General features: G+C 43.5%; 1 protein-coding gene across 1 annotated transcript in view; it reads right to left on the bottom strand.

The window, feature by feature from the left end:
• DOCK1 (dedicator of cytokinesis 1) overlaps positions 1 to 26,196 on the bottom strand; it is a 298,792-nt gene that overhangs the window by 129,750 nt on the left and 142,846 nt on the right. Inside the window, exon 28 of the mRNA XM_074158901.1 lies at positions 2,310 to 2,411. Within this exon, the coding sequence (XP_074015002.1) occupies positions 2,310 to 2,411 (102 nt within the window). The remainder of the gene's footprint in view (positions 1 to 2,309; positions 2,412 to 26,196) is intronic.

The following is a 26,196-nucleotide window of genomic DNA, read 5'->3' as shown; positions in this document are numbered from 1 at the left end:
AATAAAAATTAGTTTACTCATTGTAGTTTCCTTTTCTCACAGGATCAACAATATTCTGCCACTATACCTCCACTCTCCACACCTTCATTTATATTATTTATACTTTAAAGTCAGCTTAAGGCAGCATTTTCTACCATTAACATATTACCCATTTAATGTTTTACCAGCTTACTGTGTACTTTAGTTTCCATTAACATAAACTTATCATTTAATCAACAACAATATTTAAACATCTAAAAGGTGTATTTTAATTAAAGATATAAAAAGTATTCCAGCAACAGACCAAGTTTGGATTCGCTTATCTGCTAATATAAATGATAGTCAAGTGGCACAACAGTGGAAAACGAGTAGTCAAATAGTGCGTATGATGGAAAATCTGATTTTAACAGCACAGAACAACTTCAGCCACACAACCCAAGAACAGGCAGAAAGGGACAAATTTACATGGAGTCAAGAGAACAGAAAGAAGTGATTCTTCATGATTCCCAGTGTACCGCACACACATAAATCAAACTCTTCAAACAAGCAATTATAAACCGACCACTTGCCAAATTTCAAATACAGAATTACTCCTTTGTTTTCACCAAGAAAGACCTGACCTACACAACCACCTTTCAGACAATTTAGACCAAAAAAGCAAGACTTTAAAATAAACACTTTTATTGCCATTAGGATAATCACAGATTTCCAAACCAGTATTTTCCCCTCTGCGTTTTTTCATTACGTGTTTTAAGAGCAAACTGTTTTTACCTTTTTCATTGTAAAACCCTGTAATCAGTCCACCTTTTCCAGAGCCAAATGGTTTGAACTACTTTAAAAGTACAGAAATATTTGCCATGATTAACCTTAATACTCCGGCCTTTTCTGTACGCTAAAAGCATTATTTTCTCTCCACCAGCTGCATTTAGCTTGGGAATGTTTCGTTATTAGCAGAAACAAAGTGACTATCCATGGAAGTGCTTGGAGAACCCAAAGCAGACTTACTGGGAAGCAGCTCTTTCAAAATAGCAATGCTCTTCTGTAGTTCTTCGCGGTTGGACTTTGCCTTCACTTTCCTGAAGCTTTGGCATTTTAGAAATGCCAGATCAGGCACAAACTGAGCAACCAGGACACACCTTATGTGAAAACCAGCACGGGGCAATGAGCTCAGATCCTGCAGAACTGGCCCAGGTTGCCCAGAGAAGCTGTGGCTGCCCCATCCCTGGGGGTGTTCAAGATCAGACTGGACGGGGCTTTGAGCAACCTGGTCCGGTGGGAGGTGTCCCTGCCCAGGGCAGGGGGGTTGGAACTCGATGATCTTTAAGGTCCCTTCCAACCCAAACCATTTTGTGATTCTATAACATAGCAGAAGTAAGAAGAAGAAAAACTAAAGACATAAAGGAAAAGCGGAAAGTCCACACGTCAAGACATTACGCAAGGGAAGGACACTGCCTTCGGTTACGTTGGGTTTGGAAGGAAGGGAACCAAAGACCACTGTCAATGATTAAAATTGAGGTGAAAGCTGCCGAAAGCAGGCAAGAGAAGTGGGTAAGGCGATATTGTTGAGGCGATTAGTGGGTAAGGCGATATACCCACTAACTGATGGAGCTCAGCCAACAGGTTTGGTCACTGCTTTGCAGCAGGCACTGGCCATATGGCAAGGACAGTTTCAGGTCATTAGAGAGTTCGCTCCTCAGCTATAAACTCTCTTCTATTATGCTCTAATTAAGTTGTGTTGTTGGCTTAGTTAGGAAGTTAGGATACTGAACGACTCTGAGAAGACAAATTTCAATTATTATTGCTTCTTTAACAACTAAGGGCATCTTTAAGGTTAAAACGTTTTGTATAAAATTTAAAGTGAGTGGATCTGTAAGTAAAAGCTATTTAAACAAATGAAATCGGGACATCTGGAAGATTTAACGTTGAAATTTTCTTTCTTCAAGAAAGCTTTTTTTTTTTCCCCTCTCTCCTTAAACAAAATAAATTGTTAGTAATGGCTCAGCACCGCTATTTCCTAATGCTCTCTTTTAATTGCCTTAAACCCACTGTCTCAGCGCTTGTTTTTTTAAAATATCAACAGCTCCGGAGAGGAGTTGAATTCCTGTTTGTGGCAGGAAGGTTCGTTTTGTCCTTTGCAAAGTCAGAAAACGTGTAAGTCAGAGTGCTTTATACTTTTCTAGTAAATCAGTAATTGCTTTATTAATTACTTTTGTATTAAATCTGTAATGTCAAACACATTGGTTTACATTTCACAAGTGTATTTAACGAACAGGAAAAAAACAAGCCCAAGTCCAACTATGTTATGGACAGACAAAACATGTTAAACTTACCACAACATCTGACCTCATCTTGCCAAAAGTCTTGATTAAATGAGCGTAGTGATAGTCCTCCATTTGCCTTAAAATGGCAGTCATGCACGCAACAAAACTCCCCTAGCAAAAACAAAAGAAAAAACAAATCAATTATTTAAAATAGGGCAACGTAAACTCGCTGCAATATCGCTAGAGAGCACCACGTAACGCAGCGGATAAAATTCTATAATTTAAATCCATTCACATGCAAAATTCTGTCAAGAAAACAGAAGACATCTTGAAAAGTTTCCGTTTCCTATTTCATGGCTTTCTCACCATCTTCACTGAAGGTTTTGCAACACACTCATATAAAAATTGCTCAGGCATTAAAGGCTTTGGAATGTAATAAACACTACTGCTAAAAATATCACACAGTGTCAGGATTTGCATTTGGGAAGTCGATATTCTGCTCAAGGAAGAAATCTCTTCAAAATCATTATACTGAGCACCGCAGTTAAACCCCAAGTTCTCATTTCACATACTGTGATGTTTAAAAAAAACGAAGCAAAACAAAATCCAATAACTTCCATAAGAAGAGAACAGCAGCACCAAACATCTCTCTCGCATACCATGGAGAAAGTAGGAAGGGACCAAAAAAAGTTTAATCTTTCCTTCTGGCACGTGAAAGTATCGCAGTAACGACTCAAACCCACTTCTATCACCACGAGAAGTTCCCAGCCCATGAATGACTTTTCTGCTTGTCCATCCTCCTCCTCTGACTATCTGCTAAAATAGCAGAAAATAGCTTTGATTGTATTTCTGTGTTTATCTACCCATTTGGTGAGTAATTTAGTATATACCATTGATTGATTACAGTAATAGCGTCCACCCCTTTTCTGATCTTTAATGAAGAATAAATTGTTGGGAAAAAAATCAGCAGAATCACTCAGAAAATAAATGACTCTTTATATGCTGTGATAAAATTGTAAATTCCCCTTTCTGTGCCATTTTCAAGGTTATTCTACACCATGCACAGCCTGACAGAGCACTCGGGAGTTTTCTATTCTTTCTAGGCACAGCCAGAGTTTTTATTGTTTCCTTGAACTTCCTCATTACTTTCAATTTAAAATATTTATTTCTACATCGGTTTGCATAATTAAGATGAAACACAAAATGACATGAGGTTATTTGTGTGTGTTATGAGCCCTCTTATTTACAGTCTAATCCCCCAACCTCCACCAGAGAAACGCTCCTCGAATTTGCTTTTCTCCTACGTAATGGAGTTTAGCTCTAAACTCCTACACAACTCATTCTGGCCAGGCGAGAGCATTATTTTTTTAACACGACACAAGGGCACCCGCGGGGAGCTCTCAGGCAGATGCAAACGGCGTGAATATGAAAGGGAAAGGCCACCCGAGCTGCTGCTCCGTGACATCAAAAGAACTTTCTAACAAACTGTGACAAGAATAGGAGCTGGGGCCGTACAAAGACAACGGTTCCTACTATGAAATGTAAGTAAGACGGGATCATCTCAAAAATCTCAAAACCTTAATTGTCAAAACCCTGTCACAAGCACCCTACTGACCAGACACTGGAAAAGGGCTTGTGCCTGCAAGAAAATATCCAATAGCCCGTATTCAGTCCTATTTCCCCTAACGATGTCATCAATCAAAGAGATGTTTCACTGCTAGTCAGAATTATCAATTTTTTAAATTGGCTGCTTAAGACTGGGCTGCAGATGGAATTCAGTCCATCACTTCATGTAAGGGTCTGCAGATGGTTCATAAATGAATGCTCAGGAGAGATGAAGACGAACTTTGGTTTGCTCATGGTATCTTTTTTATAGATGCTCATTCAATCTGTGCAGTCCATTGCTTTGCAAACACGTAAACGTGTCTTTACCTTCCTTCACATAAACACATCAACACATCCTGCCCTTTCCAGGTAACCCACCTCTCAACATACAGCCTCTCCTTCCTTCTAGCAAAGTTGTTTCTATAACTGGCTAATACCTTTGATCATGTTTCTGTGTTTATCTACCTATTTGGTGAGTAACTGAAATTAATATATACGCCTGCAACAGTCAAAAGATTAATTTCATACCTGAGGAAATTATCATGGGAACCTCGTATGCAAAAAAAAAAAAAAAAAAAGAATGTGGAGCAACTGTTAAACTTTCAAACATATTTTAATATGGATTTTTAGATATAGGAGCAGCTAGAGATGCAGATGCCCCATCCCTGGAGGGGTTCAAGGCCGGGTTGGATGGGATTTTGAGCAACCTGGTCTGGCGGGAGGTGTCCCTGCCCAGGGCAGGGGGTTGGAACGAGATGAGCTTTAAGGTTCCTTCCAACCCAAACCATTCTATGACTTCTCAATAAGTTAATCAACATTTTTTTCCCGTTTCCCTGCATAAAACAATGTTTTATGCTCATCTTAATACTATTTTGGTAACAAAAAACCACCCTTCCTTCTTTGATACAATATTGTTCTTTTAAGGCTCCGTTGCATTACACACACAGACATCCCAGACACAACATTTATCTTCAGATCCCCACCTGCTAAATAGTGTTTAAGCCCCTGCTGCTTAGGAAAATCTATTTAATATTAGAAAAAAGTACACTACCAGTCATCTGCTTACTCTTTGTAATTTTCTTTGCACTGAGTGAGGTATCATTTGCAGCCAGCAGGCTCTTAATTACAATGCTAATAAAAATTTGTAATTATTTATAGGCAATATTTGTAGTGTAGATGTTTTTAATACGGTCTATTAACTATTTGGCAATAGCTAACAACATTATTAAATTTTAATCTTAAGTTGATTTTTAATCTTTAGTTGGATTTGGAGACCACTGTCATCTTCTGCAGAGTAACATTCCAAGCAACACGCAGAAAAAAATAATACCTAATTCTCAAAAAAATCAATTTCAATTTTAACTGTTGGAGTAATTGCAAACCTGTGTTCACAGAGCACGTAGTGCAAGGGCAACGCAGGGGGCTGGCCATTGCCCTCTGCAATTATTAGCTATTTATTCACTGAAATAGTGTCAAGGTTTATACTCAAAGCCTCTCACATCCTTCCTGACTTGCAAAGCTCCGAAATAAAGTAGTCACACAGCGACAGAGGTAATTACTACACATCATCCTAGAGAAGCGTGTTCAATACACTTTACAAGCAGTGTAATACAATTAGTTTCTCTCCTGCCCAAAAGCAGAGGGGTTGGATTCGTTCTGTCTTTTCCAGCCAGGTACATTGAGGCAAATGAGAATATTCCCAAATTAAACCCATGGGATCCATGCCATCTGCAAACCCAGCGTAAGGGAAGCCAGGGCAAATTCCCGTGCTGGAAATTCAGCTCCATTAAAAGTAAAAAAAAAAACAAAACCCAAACCCAAACGAAAACAGAACACCAAAGGAGATATTTCTTCTTTGGAAACAATGCATAATTATTCAAAAAATACATCTTATATTAAAAAAAAATGACCATGCGATTGCAAAATTTAAATTTATTTCCAATTTCTGTAGAATACAGTTCTGAAAGGAAAGCTGAAGAGGCACATGAATGCTCAGAAAGTACTTATATTCCTACATTATCTTTAAAATAAAATAATAACTGTTCAAATGGCCCTTTGACAGATACGGGTAGGGAAATGCGAATATCAAATAATCCCCACAAGTAATAACTAACACTGAAAAATTTCACAATGAGAAGAGAATTCCCTGCAGGAGAGACAACATATGCCAATGCTTTTCTCTCTCAGGGGTAAAACAACCAACTTCAAATAGTCTTGTCCATTTTATCCCAGGGAAATCTCCAAGTTGGAAATATTAAGCTTTTTATGTATAGTGAGAAAGTGTAGTTTTGATTCTCTTCCGTTAAGAGAAGGGATGTTTCAGTATAATGTCCCTATTACCATGACCAGGAACAGATGAAAAAGTGTAAGTTACATTTATTTTTCAATAAAATTTTCCTTATACAGCCTTAAAGGACTACACAGCTAAATAAATAAATTGATAAATAATAAAAAAAACCACCCAAAAACATTTTCATAGAATTTACTTTGTTGGAAAGGGTTGAAGGCCCTCACAATTACCAGAGCATTTGCAGGGATATAAAAAAGAAGTAAGCTTTCTTTTTGTTTACAACATGTACTCTATATATATTAGGAACAAACAACGAAATAAAAAGCAGTTACTATTATTTCTAGAAGCCACAAATGAAACAGTCACCACTTATGGACTCCAAGGCCAGGCTGGACGGGGCTTTGAGCAACCTGGTCTGGTGGGAGGTGTCCCTGCCCAGGGGAGGGGGTTGGAACTAGATGATCTTTAAGGTCCCTTCCAACCCAAACCATTCTGTGATTCTATGGAAACCAGCTCTGCAGAGAGGGGAGCTGGGAGTCCCGGTGGACAACAAGTTGCCCATGAGGCAGCAATGTGCCCTTGTGGCCAAGAAGGCCAATGGTCTCCTGAGATGCATCAAGACCGTAGCCAGCAGGTCCAGGGAGGTCATCCTCCCCCTTTGCTCTGCCCTGCTGAGGCCACAGCTGGAGCACTGGGACCAGTTCTGGGCCCCCAGTTCAAGGAGGACAGGGAACTGCTGGAGAGAGTCCAGCGGAGGGTTATAAAGATGATCAGGGGATGGAGCACCTCTTGTATGAGGAAAGGCTGAGAGACCTGGGGCTGTTTAATGTTAAGATCCAACAGCCAATATGCCAAAGCCAGGGAGGGGGATCACTCTGTAGGAAGGTAATTCACGGCTCCTTTCCGTGGACGGGCTTTTCTGGGCGCCGGAGGGAGCCCCGTGTCCCAGCAGCCTCCGCTGGCCGGTGGGTGGTGATGGGAGCCCCAGCTCTCACCGCACCCTGGCGCCCCCCACAGCAGCTAAAATGAGTTGGATGCAGGTTCCTTAAACTTCTCCCCGCAGCATGTACCCCTGCCGTCATACGAGTATGGACAGGAAAACCAAAACAAAGCAAAACACCCCTAAAGATACATATATATATGTATATAAATTCATACGTATCTTTCTCATAGTAGTAAAACAAACATTTCCTTTCCTGTAATAGAAAATCTGACAGTAAATTCCGCAGCATCTTTAGAGAGAAAGTTATTTCACCGACACAGTAGCAGAATGTAAACAAGTGTAAAATGTTAACATTTATCACTTTATTTCTTACTGAATCTATGCTACTTTCCCTTTCCTTGGGCAAAATCCTGCCTTCTCGAACACGAGTAAATGGAAGGAATAAAACATGGGAGTCTCTTTCCTCTGAGAGCCAGAAGTTAACATTTGCAGTAATGTGAGTGATAAACGTTTGGGATTTTTTTCCTGCTGCCACCAACATTGTTACAAAGGCATCTTTTTGCAAATCGAGAGCCACTAAGGTATTTTCAGGTGACAAACTCTGCTCTCGGGGCTCCTGGACAAGATGTACCACCTTCTTTAACCCAACCTGATTTAAACTTGCCCGGTTTCTGCCCAGCAGAAACCTCATTTAGGTCAACCCAATTCAGTGTAGGTCCAGTCAGAATTCAGAAGACCGATACAGAAGTTTATAGGTGAACATTAGCTTATTTAAGTCTTGCATAACTTGTTTTACTTCAAAATTTATTTTACAGATCCCGATTTGAGCTCTGACAGCTCAATCGCTATCAATCAATAGAAAACTTGTTTTAAAAGGAAATCCTTTACAGGACTTCAATGCTGATTACATCTTGACCAGTGAAGCACGCTGGTTCCAAAATAGAAAATAATGTAAAAAAGAGAGGATTTTCCTCAAAAGAGGGCAAGGTCTAAAGAAATTTTCCATTTTCATAGATGGGGCATGGAAGAACAGAATTTAGGTGTGCTAAGCACATCTAGGTTTAGTGCTAAGCACACTGTAGGCTGAGGAACCTTAGGAAGTATCTCCTCCAGCCTGCTGCAAGCAGGACTGCTCCGGGGATGGACAAGGCTTTACCCCATTGGGTCCTGAAAGCCCCAAGGATGGAGGTCACCTACAATGAAGAACCTGGCTCCAGCATGTCAACAGCCTGGGGGGCTGCTGTCATGTCCCCCCAAAGCCTCCCTGAATGCAGGGCAGAGCCATCCTTCTGCTGTCAGAAGTCACAAGCTCCCAGCTTTCCCCATCTTGGGGACATCTGCACCATCAGGAGACCAGGATCTGATCTGCGGCTGCCCCATGAGCTCATCCCTTGCCGCAGCAGAGCAGTCCCATACCTATCTGTGGTTTCCAACCTGTCTGGTGCCAACTGCTGTATCCACAAACTCATACAAACCACAAAAATCAGGCATTTTACCTAACAGAGAAAATTTGAGAGGGGTCAGTTCCACGCTGAGCCCCTGCAGGAACTGCTTAGCACCACTCCTGTGTGGCAAACCAGCAAGCAAAAACTTCCTGAGATACATTTTGAGTCAACAAAAGCTCTTGCAATTAACAAAATAACTTTGCAGATGCAAAATAAAAGCAACAAAGGTATGTTTTTCAGTCTCCTACTTCATGTTTTACTGCAAAAACTATTTTGAGGGCTATAGAGAAAAAAAAAAGCCCTACTGAAGTACTATAATTATGCATTTATTCAAGAAGGTGCTTATTTTGGAAAGTATTTTATTTGGAAAAGTTGATTCTCAGCAAGAAGTCCTTGTCTAAAGGTTTCCAAACTTCTTTCAACTACCAACTGCCAGGAGAAGAACCAAACCTACAGCCACCTTCCACCTTCCCCTGTTTCGGAGGCAGGGACGGATCCACAGGCTCCCATTCCATCCCAGTCCCGGTGAGCCCCAGCAGGGTGAAAATGTTCATCCAGCTGCCCTTCAGCACATTTCCGTGCTGTGATCTCCCGTTTCTAAATGAATTCTGACTAAGCAAGAATCCTGATTATCGTTTCACTTGAAGGAAAACCCTGTATTCCCAAACAGTTGGGGAAAAAAACCAACCACATCTCTGAATACAGGGAAACCTCTGGCAAGAAGAGCAGAAAGGATCTTCCCACAGAGCACGACCAGAGCCCGAGACCACGGTAGCTCCACTGAAATTCATCTTGCAAAGGGCTTATTTACTAGAAATGTGATGATACGCACAGTGAGAACATACACAAAGCCTTCCCTGGTTTGAAAGCGCTTTGCACTAACTTTCGTAAAAGGCAAGCAAAAAATTAATGAGACATTTTAACAACACCATTTATCATTTTTCTAAGGCTCTTTTTCAAAGAAGTCCATTTTAAGCAAAAGTGCTTCACTTTAAAAAGCTCTGTGCAGTTTCAGTATTAAACAGTATGCCCTTCAATTGAAACCACAGTGCTTAAGATTTCTGAAGGTCAGTCCACTTATATTTGGTTTTCTGAATGCAATTGCCTTTCCCCACCTTTTTTTCCCCCCTGCTAAACTAAAAAGTATTTCACTGAAAATCTCGAGAACTGTCCTCAATAAATCTGTTTCAGGTATCTTGGTTGGCCAAGTATCCAACCTGGCCTTGAACCCCTCCAGGGATGGGGCAGCCACAGCTTCTCTGGGCAACCTGGGCCAGGGTCTCACCACCCTCACAGCAAAGAATTTCTTCCCCAGATCTCATCTCAATCTCCTCTCTTTCAGTGTAAAACCCTTCCCCCTTGTCCTATGGCTCCCCTCCCTGATCCAGAGTCCCTCCCCAGCTTTCCTGGAGCCCCTTTAGGGACTGGAAGGGGCTCTAAGGTCTCTCTCTCTCTTTACTCATGGCTGAACCCATCTGCAAACCACAACATCAGTAATTGCAATCAGAAGCACCATTTTCCTTCTCAAACACGACCAATGCTGGAAGCCAAGGAAATAAACTATGACCACATTGACGCAGACCCGCTAAAGAATTTAAGTTTTGCCAATAGAAGGAAAAGATAATTTAAGATAATGAGCGTCCTATGTTAAGAATGACTGCAGTAAGGTAATTGCGGTAATTGCGATAGCCTGCAGGTATCAGGGATATCATCTCTGCAGCAGCAGATCGCCCTGTGACACACCACGGCGATACTACGGGAAGATGTATCATCTTTTCAATGAACCTCCTCTTCATCCAAGACAGGCGACCCTGCCAGATGAATACACCTCTAAAAGCAACAGCCATTTTTAAGACAAATTATACTCCTTTTGGCGCTTCTCATTTGACTGTTGTGACATAAAATATTTAGCAACTGGTTCGTTGAGGGGCTTGGAGAGCTTGAAAGAAAGATCAGAAATACGTGCAATCAAAATTTAATTGATAGAAACATGCAGTTTAGAAATCCTTGGATTAAAAAGCAACTTGCGAGGTCTCTTTGGGGAAGCTTTGGTATTTTTGAACTAATTTCTACCTTTGGTTCGTAATCACATAAACCATCGCCCCATGGCACTGGGGCTGTTCCCTCACCAGGTTTTCGGGACAGAGAAGAGGGTGGATGCAGGGAGGAGGAGGATGGGGGAGGCAGGCTCGGATTTTGTGCCGTGCTCCCCAGCTTCCAGCGCTGTAGAAGGTTACACAGTCCTTGCAGCCAGGGATTACTGCAAGGCTCTCATCAGCGTTAAAATAAAGACTCGTCTCACATTTGCATGTTATCAAAATGAAAACCCCATTATAGACAATGTTCTCATTCCCTCCTCCCCAAAGAGCAGGAAAACTGATTAAACAGAGAAAGACAGCACCGCTGATAATGGTCGGGTCCTCTACTATGACTTTTCTAACTTATGTTCAATTTTCTGTGGCGTTTCATAGTATAGTAGCAAAATTAGTTGTATTTATACAAATCCACGTGCCATTATGGTAAATAAGAGAAATACAATTCCCAGAGAGGTTACATTTTAAGTTAGACTTTCTGTACCAATATTGACAGATAAGAGGAGCTGAAAAGATTAATACCTCGTAGCAGCAAACAGGGGATTTCAAAGCAGTGAAATTGCTCTTCTCTGCCTACAGGAATATCCTCACGTTACCTGACTCTTCCCTCGGAATCATAGAATCATAGAATTGTCTGGGTTGGAAGGGACCTTTAGGATCATCAAGTCCAACCGTTAACCCAACACTGCCCAAACCATCACTAACCCACTCGGCACCACATCTGCCTGGCTTTTAAATACCCCCAGGGATGGTGACTCCACCACTGCCCTGGGCAGCCTCTTCCAGTGCTTGACAACCCTTTCAGTGTAGAAATTTTTCCAAATTTTTCCTAATTTTTCCTAAAATGCGTCTCCCAAATCACACCCTTGGAGTCTGGAGGAGCACGGCTCCTGCTAACAAATGCTGCAACTTTTCATTCAAAAGTTAGAATGGGATTCACCAGAGGGATGAGAAAACTCATCATTTCCAGGAGAGAGCCCCCAGCACAGCAGTGATTTGCAGGGGGTCCCACGCGAGACAGTGGGCAGAGATCTGTGCCCACCGAGCTGCGATCCCCACCGCCAGCTTCCACCTCTCCCACGGGGACAGACAGGAACATCCCCACCACCATCCTATGGGAATTGTCTACCAGGAAGTTTTCTCTTTGTCTTACATATATATATAGGTCGTCTCTCGCACGGGCAATTTTACTTTGGTTGTAATTTCTTCAGCTTGATGGATTCTGCAAAATCTGAGAGGGTTTGCCAGGAGCAAGGTTTCAAGGCTTGAGGGACAGAGCTCACCTGCGCCCAGTGACCAGCTGGTGACAGCCAGGTACCCCGAGAGCCAAGAGCATCCCCCAGTCTCTGTGTAGTGCTCCCCCCACACTAATTACCCTGCCACGGCAGCAATAAGCACGGGGCCAAGAGAGAATATTCGCTCTTAAAGCTCTACTGCTTCCAGATGAAGCTAATTCAGGTTTCTCATCACTTTCAGGTTTCAAAAACCACCTAAAGCATTTTAGGGGAATGCTTTCCGTACCAAGTAACTCACTATGACTAAAGTGCAAAACACGTTTTGATAATTTTCCTTATGATACCCAACACACTCAATAGATTCAAATAATAACAAAGCATTTTTAAGCGCTGGTTTTCTCCCACTGAAATAAATTTCGATTTATAATTGAATTTCATTTTCCTTCCAACATCATCTTGGCAGAAATCATAAGGGAAAAAAGTAAATCCCCTCACAAATAAGAAGTCGTTTATCATTTTCTAACACAATAACACTTAAACATTAAGAATAGGATTAGATGTATATTCAACTATGTAATTGCTTTCACATACATACACAGCCTATGCATGTGGTTAACAAAAGCAACTTAAGTCGAGAGATCTTTTTTAATTACATATCCACACCTAAATGAGAACTAATCTCTCTTTGGAAAAGCAATTAAAATTAAATCCAAAACAAGATTAAAATCAGCGAGTGAAAACGTTCCAGCACAGAGCTCACCTCCGCCGGCCGCCGCGGCAGCCGAGAGCGGGGACGGGGCTCCCTCCTCCAGGTCTGCATCCAACAATATCCTTTCTTCTTCCCCCCGCCCCGGAATCCCAGCCGAGCAGCAACCGCCAGGAGAAGCAGAACCTCTGTCTTTTATATTTTCTGCTGTTCAGCTCCTCACCCGGACTCACTCGGGATTTCCCATCCCAGTCCCGGATGCCCTGGGTCACTCTGCCACGGTGAAGGGTACTCAAACCAGCACAACTGATATATATTCAAAATATATCAGAAATATTAAGAAAGGATAAGTAAAACTAAAACCAGGCTAAAGCAAAAGCTATATGGAATGAATTTAATTTAGCAACGCTGCCTCTCCTGACATCTTTAGTTACTCTTCAGTCATTTAATTAAAAATTTCATGATAATCCACATATTTATGCGCATAACACTTCTTCATATGGCTACAATACGGCAACAAAGCTGAGGGCAGAAAAAAAAAGTGTAGTTCTTTATACCGCAGACTGCAAATTGTCCCAGCTCAGTAAAGCCAGCAGTGCTGCAGTGTCCCCGCTCACTTCTGCTCGGGACGAAGGAGATGGTGATGAGGCCATGGAAGGGCCACAACTTGTGATTTTCAGACTTGTGTTTGAGTCCAGTTCCATTTTTTTTTTCCTCACATATGCTCATGAGATGTTACTGCAAACTGTGGGTCTGCTTCTCTTCCCTTTAAATGAGATCTCAGGAAGAAATTCTTTGCTGTGAGGGTGGTGAGAGCCTGGCCCAGGTTGTCCAGAGAAGCTGTGGCTGCCCCATCCCTGGAGGGGTTCAAGGCCAGGTTGGAGGGGGCTTGGAGCAACCTGGGCTGGCGGGAGGTGTCCCTGCCCAGGGCAGGGGGTGGCACTGGATGGTCTTTAAAGTCCCTTCCAACCCAAACCATCCTATGATTCTTTGCTGCTGTGCACAGCCCAGCGGATCCAGCTCTGGACGAACACCTCTGTGTACCTCATATAAACACTGCCGATTGTTTTGCCCTTAAGCACATGAAAGGAAAGCTGGAACTCAGAACTGATGCACTTAGACCAAGGCTAAGACAGCTCAGACGTTCAAACAGTGGGGAAAAAAGACCCCAAAAAAGCTCGTGGATAAAAGCCCTGAGCTTATAAATGTTGAAGAGGAAAGTTTGAGGAGTTTCTCCTTAGGAAAGCTGGTAAAATGAAAGAGTTTCACCACCGAGATAGAAAAACATATTAAAAGTCTGAAGATGCATTCAACCCATGCACACGTATACAGCTGTTCTGTCCCCAAATCCATTCAAAGACAAAAATTAGCTTTCATTTGGAACATTTTTGTCTACACCGAATGCTAAAGAGTCCCTTCATATTGCCACAGAAATCTCAAGGGATGCAGAGAAAGAGTTAGACACAAATCACGCTTTTCCTGCCTTTGCATGTTCAGATCTGTTCAAAATACTGCACAGCCTTCACTAGTTCAAAAAAGTGCAAGCTTATTTTTTCTTCAGATTTTTTTCTTAAATAATTCTTAAAAAGTAAACAGCAAACAGGATCAGCAAAATTATCCCACTCGAGCGTGTACATGTAAAAAAAACCTGCGTATCTACTGAAAACCCTGGTCTCAAATCACAAACATTCCTGCTTCGGTCCTACTAAACCCTGCTTAATTTTGGAACGCTTGAACCACGGCAGTGTGTGTGGTACCAGTAATGTCTCTGAAGCTGATCAACTTACCCCTCTGCCAGGAACGATCCTGAAAACGCAGCCGGACACCGAAGGTGCGGGAGCGGGAGGATGGGGACAGCGCTTTGAGATTCTCATCCCCATATTTGAATTCCAGGGTTTATCCAAATTAACCATGAATCGTTACAGGAAGCTAGGGGAATTTTGTTATATTGGTAAAATTTACTGGGGTTTATGTTCCGCTAAAACCACTTTTCCATTTGGTGTATTAACATCACCTGTTTCTCATGACACAGATATGAGCATCTTTACCACCCACCGTCTTTTCCAATATTTAAAAATAATAGAACTACCATATCATTAAAATATCATAGAATACAAATATGGCACTATATTTCTATAGGACACAATACTACTTAAGATATACTAAAAACGTGAAAAATAAGGAGAGAAAATACCTGAGAGATCTCAAATATCCCGATCAGTCCCAGGGCCTGTCTTTAGGTCTCAAAACACGAGTGCAATGATTGATTCCTACTTGAATGCAATAACATCAGTATTTTGAAAGTATTTTTCCTGACCTAATGTCCGTGCATTTAATTTGGGACATAAAAAATTAAAACCACAGCAGCAAAATGAACCAACCCTGAGTTACGGCAGAGCCCACAACACTCAGCCCTCTCTTGGTATTTGGCAAAAATAAGTCTAGAAAACAATAAGCACCTTCTATTGATATTGCTGGAAAATACCCATTATCTGTTGAAGAGCTAAATTTAAGGATTTTAAAAAATTGCTTTACAAGTATCGTAGAAAAACTACTTAGAGAAAGACAATATGTCTTTGAGGGCTAAGGAAGTAGACCTGATTAAGTTTATTCCTATAAGTAACTGTGAGGGATACAGACAATTTCTGCAGAGAGACAGTACAAACATTACCCACAGTCATTAACTGGTAGGCAGGAATTAATATGTTTACAATTCAAGCCAAGTGATAATTATGCATAAATAAAAGGAAAATACTCATTGCATCTCTGTGAATTATTAAAACTTTTTTTTTTGTTTGTTTGTTTGCTTGTTCCTTCTTAAATGGAAAAATTAACACGGACAAGTATTCTGCTTTTTTCAGTTACTGGGGATTTTCCAGCCAGGAATCCAGCCAGGTAATTTTTGCTGGCAACATCTAAAACTAAAAAGTTTTCATAAAATAAAACCAAAACAAACAAACAAACAAACAAACAAAAACAACCAGCAAAAAAAAAGGGATTATCAATTTCAACTCTGTTTAATTAAAATATTAAAAAAAATAACATCATCGATTCTCTACTCAATGACCTCCTATGGAATATAGTGACCTGCAAAACCCGTGAGAGACCTGTGAAACTACAGAAGGAGCCCCAAGAGCAACCCCAGCCCTTCACGAGATTCTCTCACCTTTTTCCTCCCCTCCCTCCACTGAAGAACCCGTGTCCCTTGTGCCGGCCAAAAAATGTCAGTGACATGATGTGTCCACCTCCAGGAGGCGGACTGTCCATTTAGTGTCACCTTCACTCCCCAGAAGCTTTCCCACGGGATATCAAGCCCCTTATTGAGATAATCAATTGCTGCAGAGCTTATCTGTCATCTGGTAATTGATGTGAAATAACAAAATTATACATCAAAGCAAACCTCGTTAGCTCATCATCCCAGCTCATCATCCTGAGCGAAAACTCAGCTCACAAATAAAGTTCCAGTGATGTTTACTACTACCCTTCAATGAAAGCTTTGATTTATATCATCTCACAGCGAAGTAAAACTGAATTCAATAAATAAATACGGCCTCCATAGCTCAGGGGAGACATAATAGATTGCAGAAGGTACAGGGAAGGGCAACCAAGATGACAACCTGGAGAAGAGAAGGCTCCGGGGAGACCTTCTTGAAGCCTTTCAATACTTAAAGGGGGCTTGTAAGAGTGATGGAGAGAGGCTTCTACAGGACCTGTTGTGACGGAACAAGGGGTAACGGTTTTCAACTGAAGAAGGGGAGATTGAGATTAGATACGAGGAAGAAACTCTTTACCCTGAGGGTGGTGAGAGCCTGGCCCAGGTTGCCCAGAGAAGCTGTGGCTGCCCCATCCCTGGAGGGGTTCAAGGCCGGGTTGGACGGGGCTTGGAGCAACCAGGTCTGGTGGGAGGTGTCCCTGCCCAGGGCAGGGGGTTGGAACGAGATGATCTTTAAGGTCCCTTCCAACCCGAACCATTCTATGATTCCATGATACTTTAAATTCCTAGAAGCAAACCTAGGAAACACCACAGTATTATAAAAAATACAGGAGCCCTTCTCAGAGCAGACAAAGGTACTCAATGCCATGCAAAAAGTCTGCTGGGCCCATCAGCCGCCTCTGCCTACAAACCCCACCTGGAGGCCAGAGCTGCGCCCATCACCGTGGCTGCTGGGCTGCTCCTGCTGTCCCCCACCCTCGTCCCCTCCCTGACACCGACTTCAGTTATGGGGCTTCCCCACAACACTGATTGACACCCCTCTGATTTAAAGCATGTGCTAACTGTGCTCCTCAACTGCTGCCAAGTATTAATATTTAAAGTGCTGAACTTGTTTAAAAATTGAAGAAAATCAAAATGTGGTGCTACTTTCAATGGGGTTTAATACGGTATGTCCTGGAGATCATTTTTTATAAAGAACAGAGCCATTTTTATTGCACTGTGTTTTGAAGAGCCACAGCCCCAGGATTAAGCAGGACTTTGCTCAGCCTCTGCTGTCAGTCGTAAACTCATTTAATGTCATTATCAGGCCTCCCATATTTATCATCAGACTGCTGCGTAACACAACTTATTTAAATATTTTGTGCTTTTAGGATTTTCAGACTTTTAAAAATAACTTCTTATATTTCTTTCTTAAGGTAAAACTTAGTCACATACATTTTAATGCATAAAAGAATTAAGCCTTTGCATAGTCAATCATGAATTTAGCATCCCCTTATTTGCAAATGCTTAAGTCCCTCAGTCATTTTATTAAAGAAAAAATAATAAAAAATTAGCTGGAGCACTGACACTACTCAAAGCTTAATGTGTTATTTTTTTATAATATATATATATTTATATATATATGGTGGATATAAAAATATGTTAAAATAAATCCCAAATAAGACCCTGTTGTTTAATTACTCAATTCTGCAGTAAGAAATTGTGCCTGAAAGGCCACATTGGCCAAGACCTTACAGAACTTTTGCCTTCTCAGAACTGCAACCAGGATGTGAAATTCCTTTTTTTTTAATTTCTATAACACTTTTTAAAATTTCTGGTGGCCATCATATTCATGCCACTAGATCTTCTCAACGTGCCCCTTATTAAACAAGGGCGTAGAAGCTCTTGGGAGCCTCTGGCTGAAGGTCTGGGGTACCCGTGATGTTCTAACTGCCTCTTTATACCCATCTTCATTTGCTGCCATCGCTCCTCTGCCACGGATCAAAATGAGGGAGGGCAATTTTATTTTGGTGCCTGTATATGGATTTTGGAAACTAAAGAGGTCACTTCTGAACGTTACGGGCAAAAGACTTAATGTGGCTTTGGAGTCAGGGCACTGATACAAACTGCGCGTTCAATGTACTTCTGACTATTTGCACAGTTCACTGTTCTCTCTCTTACATGATTTTGTATGATTTTCATTTTTCACGCATTTCATATACTTTATTTTTGCTTGCTTTTTCTGTTAAGCATTATGCATTAGCACTGGACTGCTGTCTGGGCTTCTAACTTTAAAACAACCTGTAGAAGCGCATAAAAGCCTGTATTTTTATGCTATATTTAAATTTGAAATAGTTCAATATTTCAATTGAGAAAACCTTACTGAGGGCTTGGGAGTTTACGTTACCTTATAACATTTAATGGTTCTCCAGTTTGACACAAAAGTTGCATCAAATCCTCCTTCTAATGAAATCGATGTTGTATACATAATATATTATTCCACCAAAGAGCAAATAAGCAGCAGATGAAAGTATCCCTGTTATTTGTTACATCTGCCTTTCTCTTGTCTGTAACTTGAATTCTAAGATGGAATTCAGGCTCATTCCAGATTTTCATTAGGTGCTTAAACCTGAAGCCATTTGTTTGAAGGCAATCAAAAGTATGATCAGATTTTTTATTTTTTTATTTTTAAACAGGGCAGTATTTCTCCCTTTGCCATAAAGCAGTTGGAGATATATCCCTGGGATTTGAAAAGGTAATAAAATAAACAAGACAAAACAAAATATTAAAGAAAGTTGGCATAATACTCCTTTAAAAAATTTCACCCACACTTACGGTTTCTCAAGACATCTTAATAAGAATGTAATTTCACATTTGCTCTTACTGAACAAATCAAACACGGTGATTTATTATTCAGATGGGCACAAAGGATTTCCGAAATGCAAAAAGAAGGGCTATAAAAGCACAAATCATCAGTAATGACGACAAGCTAAACTGCCTTTCAAATATGAACAAAATGCAGCCATTTAGGGTATCATACATCATGGTCTCCCAGACCCTCATTTATTTCCTCACCCTACAGGCTGCATGATAATTTAACAGTGCGGAATTCTGCATCTATTGAGAACATCTTTATTAGGGAAGCGATTCCGCAGCTCGTACACACCACTGGGGACCAGTTCAGAATCCCCGTCCTTAGGAAAACAAACAAGCGTTTCCAGTCATCACTTTGGTTCCCTTTCCAAAACCATCTGTATACTGAAAATGAACTATTCTGAACTATACACACAGTGAAAATATGGAAAAAAAAAAAAAAAAACAACAAAAAAAACCACCACCAAAAAACCCTCCTATCCCCCCAAAATTAGTACTTCTTTCTTAGTATGAATGATAAACCAACATCTACAGCAACTGGGACTCCTAATGAGACAGCATTTGTCTGGAACTCAACATCTCAGCTTTAGCTGGTAAAACCCGCTTTTGTATTTTTCTTCCAATGATCTCTACAAAGGGAAATAAAGAGAAAGGTCTAAATCCTGCTCATACTTACACCAACGAAGTACAGAAATAACTATCGTAGCTAATGAGGTTACTCAGCATTTTCCTTGTTAGAGCAGAAACCCCATAAATAGCAGTTCACTTAATCAGCTATTTAATATTTTAGCGGCACACAGGTATTATGGGTATTATACACATAATCTTAAATCCACTTTATCTTCAAAATGTTCTGCCGAGTTAACAGATGTGCAATTACTTGCACTTTACAGATAAAGAACAGACATAAGCATAGCCTCAAATGAATTGTCCAAGCTTGTGGAAAAAACTTATCATGGAGCAAGACACTAAATTAAATCCCTCGCATTTCTGCCAAACACGACTGCAAGAGACCTTGTCTCTTCGTCATCCCGGCCAAGCAGATCACATCCCTCCCCAAAGCAAGAGTCACAGAATGGTCAGGGTTGGAAGGAACCTTCTGAGATCATCTAGTCCAACCCCCCTGATCAAGCAGGGTCACCCAGAGCAGGTTGGACAGGAATATCCAGGTGGGTTTGGAGTACCTCCAGAGAAGGAGACTCCACCACTCCTCTGGGCAGCCTGTTCCAGTCCATATACCGATAGCATTGGTCCCAAATGACTGTAGAGAAAGAAGACACAACATCCTCCATGTCTCCATGTTTCAAATCAAGTAAAACTCACTCTTCTTTCAAGTAAAGGAAGTGGTTCTGTGACAAATTAGGATAATGTTAAATGATTATATATTTCCAGAACCCCAGCTCATGTATTTGGTGTTGGCACTTAAATTACCACCCCTAATAAAAGTTACTTAATCCATATCCAATAGCCAGCCCTAGGGCAAGGTACCAAGTGGTAACACCCTCCTGAGAGGGAGCCTGGGCCACGAGCTCGGGGCAGCAACTGACCTTCAGCTGAAGGCTCAATCCATCACCAGCCCATCCTTCACCCCATGCACATGGCACCAGGACTTTCCTTGGCTCTTCCCTTCCCAAAGGACCCTGAACTCATACATAGAATCATAGAATGGTTTGGGTTGGAAGGGACCTCAAAGACCATCCAGTTCCAACCCCCCGCCATGGGCAGGGACACCTCCCACCAGACCAGGTTGCTCAAAGACCCGTCCAACCTGGCCTTGAACCCCTCCAGGGATGGGGCAGCCACAGTTTCCCTGGGCAACCTGGGCCAGGGTCTCACCACCCTCACAGTGAAGAATTTCTTACTAATATGTAATCTAAATCTACCTTAATATCTAAACTAATTTATTCCTGAGCCTGCCCCTCAGTGTACAGCACACATTTTAAACTGGGGTAAGTTTAAACACCAGCTTTCACGCTGATTTGGAAAATGACTTTGGTGTTGGTTATCACCTTCCCCACGCCGGCGTGAGCTGGGACACCTGGCAGATAACCCCAGCTCTGGCTGCCACATGCTTTTCCCTGAGCTGGATTTGAGCTTGTTTCTGCAAGGACTGATGAGAACTTCATAGACTGTTCCAGAAAATTACATTTGAGCGTTACACTGTAGGACCAGCACATTCTAACAGGAGCATAATCACACCAAACACCTGCTCAACACAGACATCTCCCCCGGGCATAGTGCTCACAGCAAACAGTCTTCCAGCCAAAACCCTGCAAAGGAGTGGAAGGAAGGACGTGCCCCGGCACTGCTGGCCAGGAGGACACAGGCTGACACTCCCATGCTGGTATGGCACCAGTATCACGATCATTCCAACGTCCCCTGTCTCCTAATGCTCTCTCAGAAGCTGAATATATGGAAAAAAATAAAGAAAAAGGCAATCTGGGAAGGGAGGACACTCCATTAGACAGAATGGAATTTGTAATCTAAAAACAGTAATAACATCTGTTGCATGGAAACATTGCATCTTTCCAGGTTGAAGCCAGACCTCTCGCTCCCTCCTCAAGCATCGTTTTGACTCTACGTTTCATTATGCAACAGTTGCGCTCAGCATTTTTTAAAGGCTGAAAAACTGGCAAACGGGATGATGAAGCATTTCCATTTTCCCAGTGTATTCACGTCTATACACTTTCACAGTAACATGAAGCATGATAATTAGGAAACACGTTATTTTTTACAAACCATGATATAAAATATGCCTATGTGCACCAATAGTGTCAGCAGTTACACACGTGCAGGACAAGCAGGAATCTGGTCCACAACTGGGAAGACGTTTCTAATTCTCTAAAAATCTACAGAATCACAGAATGGTTCGGGTTGGAAGGGACCTTAAAGACCATCTCGTTCCCATGCTGCCCTGGGCAGGGACACCTCCCACCAGACCAGGCTCCCCCAAGCCCCCTCCAACCTGGCCTTGAACCCCTCCAGGGATGGGGCAGCCACAGCTTCTCTGGGCAACCAGGATCTCACCCCCCTCACAGCAAAGAATTTCTTCCTGAGATCTCATCTCAATCTCCCTCTTTCAGTTTGAAGCCATTACCCCTCGTCCTATCACTACATGCCCTTGTAACAACTTCCTCCCCAGCTTTCTTGTAGGCCCCTTTTAAGGACTGGAAGGGGCTCTAAGGTCTCGCTGGAGCCTTCTCTTCTCCAGTCTGAACACCCCCAACTCTCTCAGTCTGTCAAATATAGGATACAGAAAATACAGAAAATTTCTGTATAGTTGCCTGGCTTTACAAATGGGGCATAAACATAATGCCAGTCAAGAATAATCAGCCCTGGAACAACAGCCTCTAAATATAATTATGAAGAAGAATATTGTTTAACTGCTTCAGAGAGTTTTTCCTTTCAAGCCACTAAGGTTATCGAGCAATAGTATTTTCTTTGGACAATCACGGTTTGCCTGCCCTGGGATGTGGTCCACACCGATGACATCTTCAGCTTGGAAAAAAGTAACAGCACCTACTACCACTGATGTATTTGCTTTTGTTGAAGCAGCATACATATTTAAAACGTGGTCACCACACCATGTCATTTTATCCGTGGTCACCATACCATGTAATTTTACCCGTGTCTGTGTACAGAACAAATTTATTTTGGTATAGGGAAAACCACAGAGGTCCTAGGATACTGCGGGTCAGCGCCGCTGAAAAGGAAAGGAGAGAAAGAAAAAAAGCCTGGTGTTCGATTTAAGTTCCTCCCACCTATTTCTTTGGGGGAAAAAAAAAATCCCTGGTAAGAAACTCAGAGGGATGATAAACAGAGATCGAAACCGAGCCATCGGCTCACTCCTTGCAATACGGCTGTGGGGAGCGCACAGTCCCCATCCCAGAAAGCATGTCCTTGGGCACCCTTTTTTCAGGGATCAGCAATGAACTTGCAAAGATAAGAATGTCTGAAGGGCGAACAGAGTACACCTGGCCAGGTAGCAGAGAGGGAGAGCATCTCAGCTGCCCTCTGCTGACTGTCTTATTTGTTAAAGGTTCCTCTGATCCAGTCCCGCTCAGCTGAACTGCAATTTAAACCGGCGAGGATTTCTGTGAATCCATCCCCACGCGTCCAGCCTGCTGTTTACGTGACAGCCAGCTCCGTCAGGAGTTCTTCACCCACCAGCAGAGCCCTGTGCAGAGACAGCAAAGCTGGCACCAGGCAGGTACTCCAGCCGCCGCTGCAGCACGCGTCCGGTGGTGCAATGGTCTGCTCCGGCTAATTAACTCTAAAAAGATGTCCAGGACTTGAGCCAGTATTTCTGCTGCATCGTGCTATGCCGATGTACTAACTTGTTCGGGGCTTCGCCTCAGTGTCTGGCCCCGTGGTGACGGTCAGCCCAGGCAGCAGCGGGGGTGACATCCAGCCCCTCTGATCCTCCACTTCGAATCCGGGTCCCTTCACTAAATCCCCAAAATCAACAATCCTCATCGACGCTACTGACGGTGGAGACAGTGTCACTACAGACACACTCCATGGTCGCGCTTTGGTGGCAACCAGGCTCAGCGAGATTCACACTGCGGTGAAAAAATGTTTACTAAACAGCAATACTACAGAAATCCTCTAAAGGGAAGGGGAACGACCCACCACTTCTCAACTCGGACGAATTCTCGTGCCTCTCACGACATCTTCTGTCTGCCAGACGGGTCTGACTAAACACACACAACCCATTTAATTTCTAACTTTCTTTTATGAAGAACATCTCCGAAAAGCCCTCTATAAAATGATAACGCGGTTTGAGAGAAAAAGAGGAAAGATGGGATTTAAGTTCTAAGAACATTAGCGTGTTTGCCAATCCTCGGTGCTTTTCAGAGCGCTTAGCTTTTAACTTGCGCCCATTTTATTCCAGGTTTAAGAGCAAATGGGAGCATCCAGTCAGTCGGTATCTTAAACACTTTTCCCCCAAATGAAAGGCAGCCATGTAGCTTTAAAGGAGCGCTTCGGTGAGATCCCAAATGCATCAGCATCACCCACTCTGCGTCTGCTCCAGTGTTTCTGGCTTAAGTAGCGCAACTGGAAAAGGAGGGTGCTTGGGGCGAGCAGCGACGCGAATAGTGCTTTCAAATACAGCGATTATCACTGAATTCGCGCGTAGAGGAGAAATAGGAATAATTCCAGGTTTTCAGTAAGGCGGTAACGTTGCAAATTCCCTGTTTTCCCTCTCCTTTTGCCCGCCCCAGCCCCCCCCCCCCCCCCCCCCCCCGCCCCTCGCCGGCCGCTCCCCGCCGCCGCCCCCGGCCCTGCCCGGCTCGGGGGGCTCCTCCCTCCGCCGGCCCGGCCCCCGGCTCCTCCTCCCCGCCGCCCCAGCCCGCTCTCCGCTCCCTCCCGGCCGGGGGATCGCCCGCCGGTCCCGCTCAACAAGTTCCCCCCCACACAGACCCCCCCGAGCCGCCGCCCGGGGACCCGGCGGAGAGGACAGCCCCCCTCTTTTTCCTTCTACACCCCCCCTATCCCCCCCCCCCCCCCCTCCCCCCCGCCGGCCGCCGCAGCCGATGAGGGCAGCGGGGGGAGCGAGCGGCGGCGGCTGCCTCTAGCGAGCGCTCGGGCGGCCGCAGCGGAGCGCCCGGGCGAGGAGAAGCGGCTCCGGTGGGCGGCGGGGGCTCCGGTGGGGAGAGCGGCTCCGGAGGTTAACGGGGGTTCCCTGTGGGCAACGAGGAGGAGAACGGCTCCGGCCGGCGGGGGAGAGCGGCAGATGCGCGACCGGCGAGGACCTTCCGACGGCCAGCTCGCCCCGGCGGAGGGACGGAGGGAGATGCAGCCCACCGGGAGCGCACACACCGCCGCTTCTCTGTAAGGAAGCAGAAGGTAAGCCCGGCGCTGCCCTAAGGCTCTCCCCCTCCGGCCCCATCAGGCTGCCTCGGCACCTTCCGTGAGCCAGGACTCCTAAAAATCCTTCCCCCCCCCTCGCCGCCCCCCCCGCGCTTTTCCCTGTTTTTTTCCCCAGGAAAACTTGGTAGGGATGAGGATGAAGCATCGCGCTGGGCGCCAGCGTTATGCAATGGTGTAGCTGCCTGCCTGGGAACAGCTATTGCATGCAATAACTTTCATGACAGATAAGGAGAGGATATCACCATAACACCTCCAAACCCCTACTTTCTTCCAGAAAAATAGCCCTAGAAAAATGCCAGCGTTTCTTCTAATGCTGCCTTTCTGAGGCTTGCCTGGGAGGGGACAGTTGTAGCTGGAGGATTTTTGGGGAGATGCACGAAGTGCTTTAGTTTTTCACGATTGATTGCGAGGAACTACCACCACTATTAACTTCAGCGCTGGGAAGTCCAAACGCAGCCCTAATGAAGTGTCCATATAACATGGCCACGGAAGAACATTGGACATGTCCATTCCGATAACTTGCACTTCATTAAAAACCAAACAAACCCAAAAATCCTCCTCAGAGGCTGAAGCTGCTGCTATTCTGTGAACTGTTATTATGGAGAGGCAGCGGTTCTCCCAATTTAATGCTTCATTCCACAACCCACACCCCCCCCCCCCGCCCCGAGTCCCCCGTCACCATCATCAAACACATTTAAATTGGCGATGCCGTGAAAAATGCAGTAGGCAAATGGGACAAAAGGCAGGACGGATCCAGCACCAAAGTCGTAGTCCTGGACCTTGCATCTCTGCGAGGCATCCGAAGCTTCCCGCTCTGCATTCCCACCTTGCCTTCCCCGTGCTAGTAAAAAAATCCTCTCCCGGTGACCTCAACGTCTCTACTTAATGCCATGGTGACACCGAGTCACGGCAGTGATGGGGATGCAGGACTGCAGCTCTCCTGGATCTGTTTGGGGGGGTGTAAGGGCAGGGGGGGACAAGCCCAAGCAAAACAGGGACATCTCCCCGTGTTGGAAGCAGGAAATAATGTTCCTTGGTTATGTCACCATCTCCGGAGGGGTCTGTCCCAAAGGAACTGTGTCCCCCCTCTCTGCCAGGAGTGGGAATAGGGAATGGAGCAGTTTCCTTTGACCTTGCCTGTCTAAATAGCTGAAATCCCGAACAAACACCACGGAGGAAAATTTAACTCATTAGGCTCTACAATCGGGAACTTTGGGAAGACCTGTTTTTCCAACCTCTGAGAATCATAGGGTTTTTTTTTCCCCCCTGCTGAATGCTGGAGAGCGGTACCAAAAAGACAAATCAGTAACAGGTCATGTCTAATATAAACTGCGAATTTATTCCCTCCGCTTAAGCGTTTGGTGGTGATTACCCTTCGTATTTACAGCGCTGTCAGGAATGCTGCATGTATCAAGGTTAAAATCTAGCTGCTAGATGGCAAAACTACTAGCTAGGAAAAAAAAGGAGTAATTAAAAAAATAATCACATGACATCCATCCTAGCCGTGTACGCAGGATAATTTAATGTAAAATTTCAAGCAAACATATCTATAGTAAAAATATGCCAAGCGTGGAGAGTAAGATATTCCTTACTTTTGGTGTGACGCCTATTGGTGTTCCACCAGCCTGCTCCTGCCGTCACTACAGCAATACTGCTCTCTTCCAGTGCAAATAACACTTCGAAGTTAAAAGCTGGATA

This window comes from Numenius arquata, chromosome 15 (genome assembly GCF_964106895.1).
Source record: "Numenius arquata chromosome 15, bNumArq3.hap1.1, whole genome shotgun sequence".
Classification (NCBI taxonomy): Eukaryota; Metazoa; Chordata; class Aves; order Charadriiformes; family Scolopacidae; genus Numenius; species Numenius arquata.
This window is presented reverse-complemented; position numbering and strand designations above follow the sequence as displayed.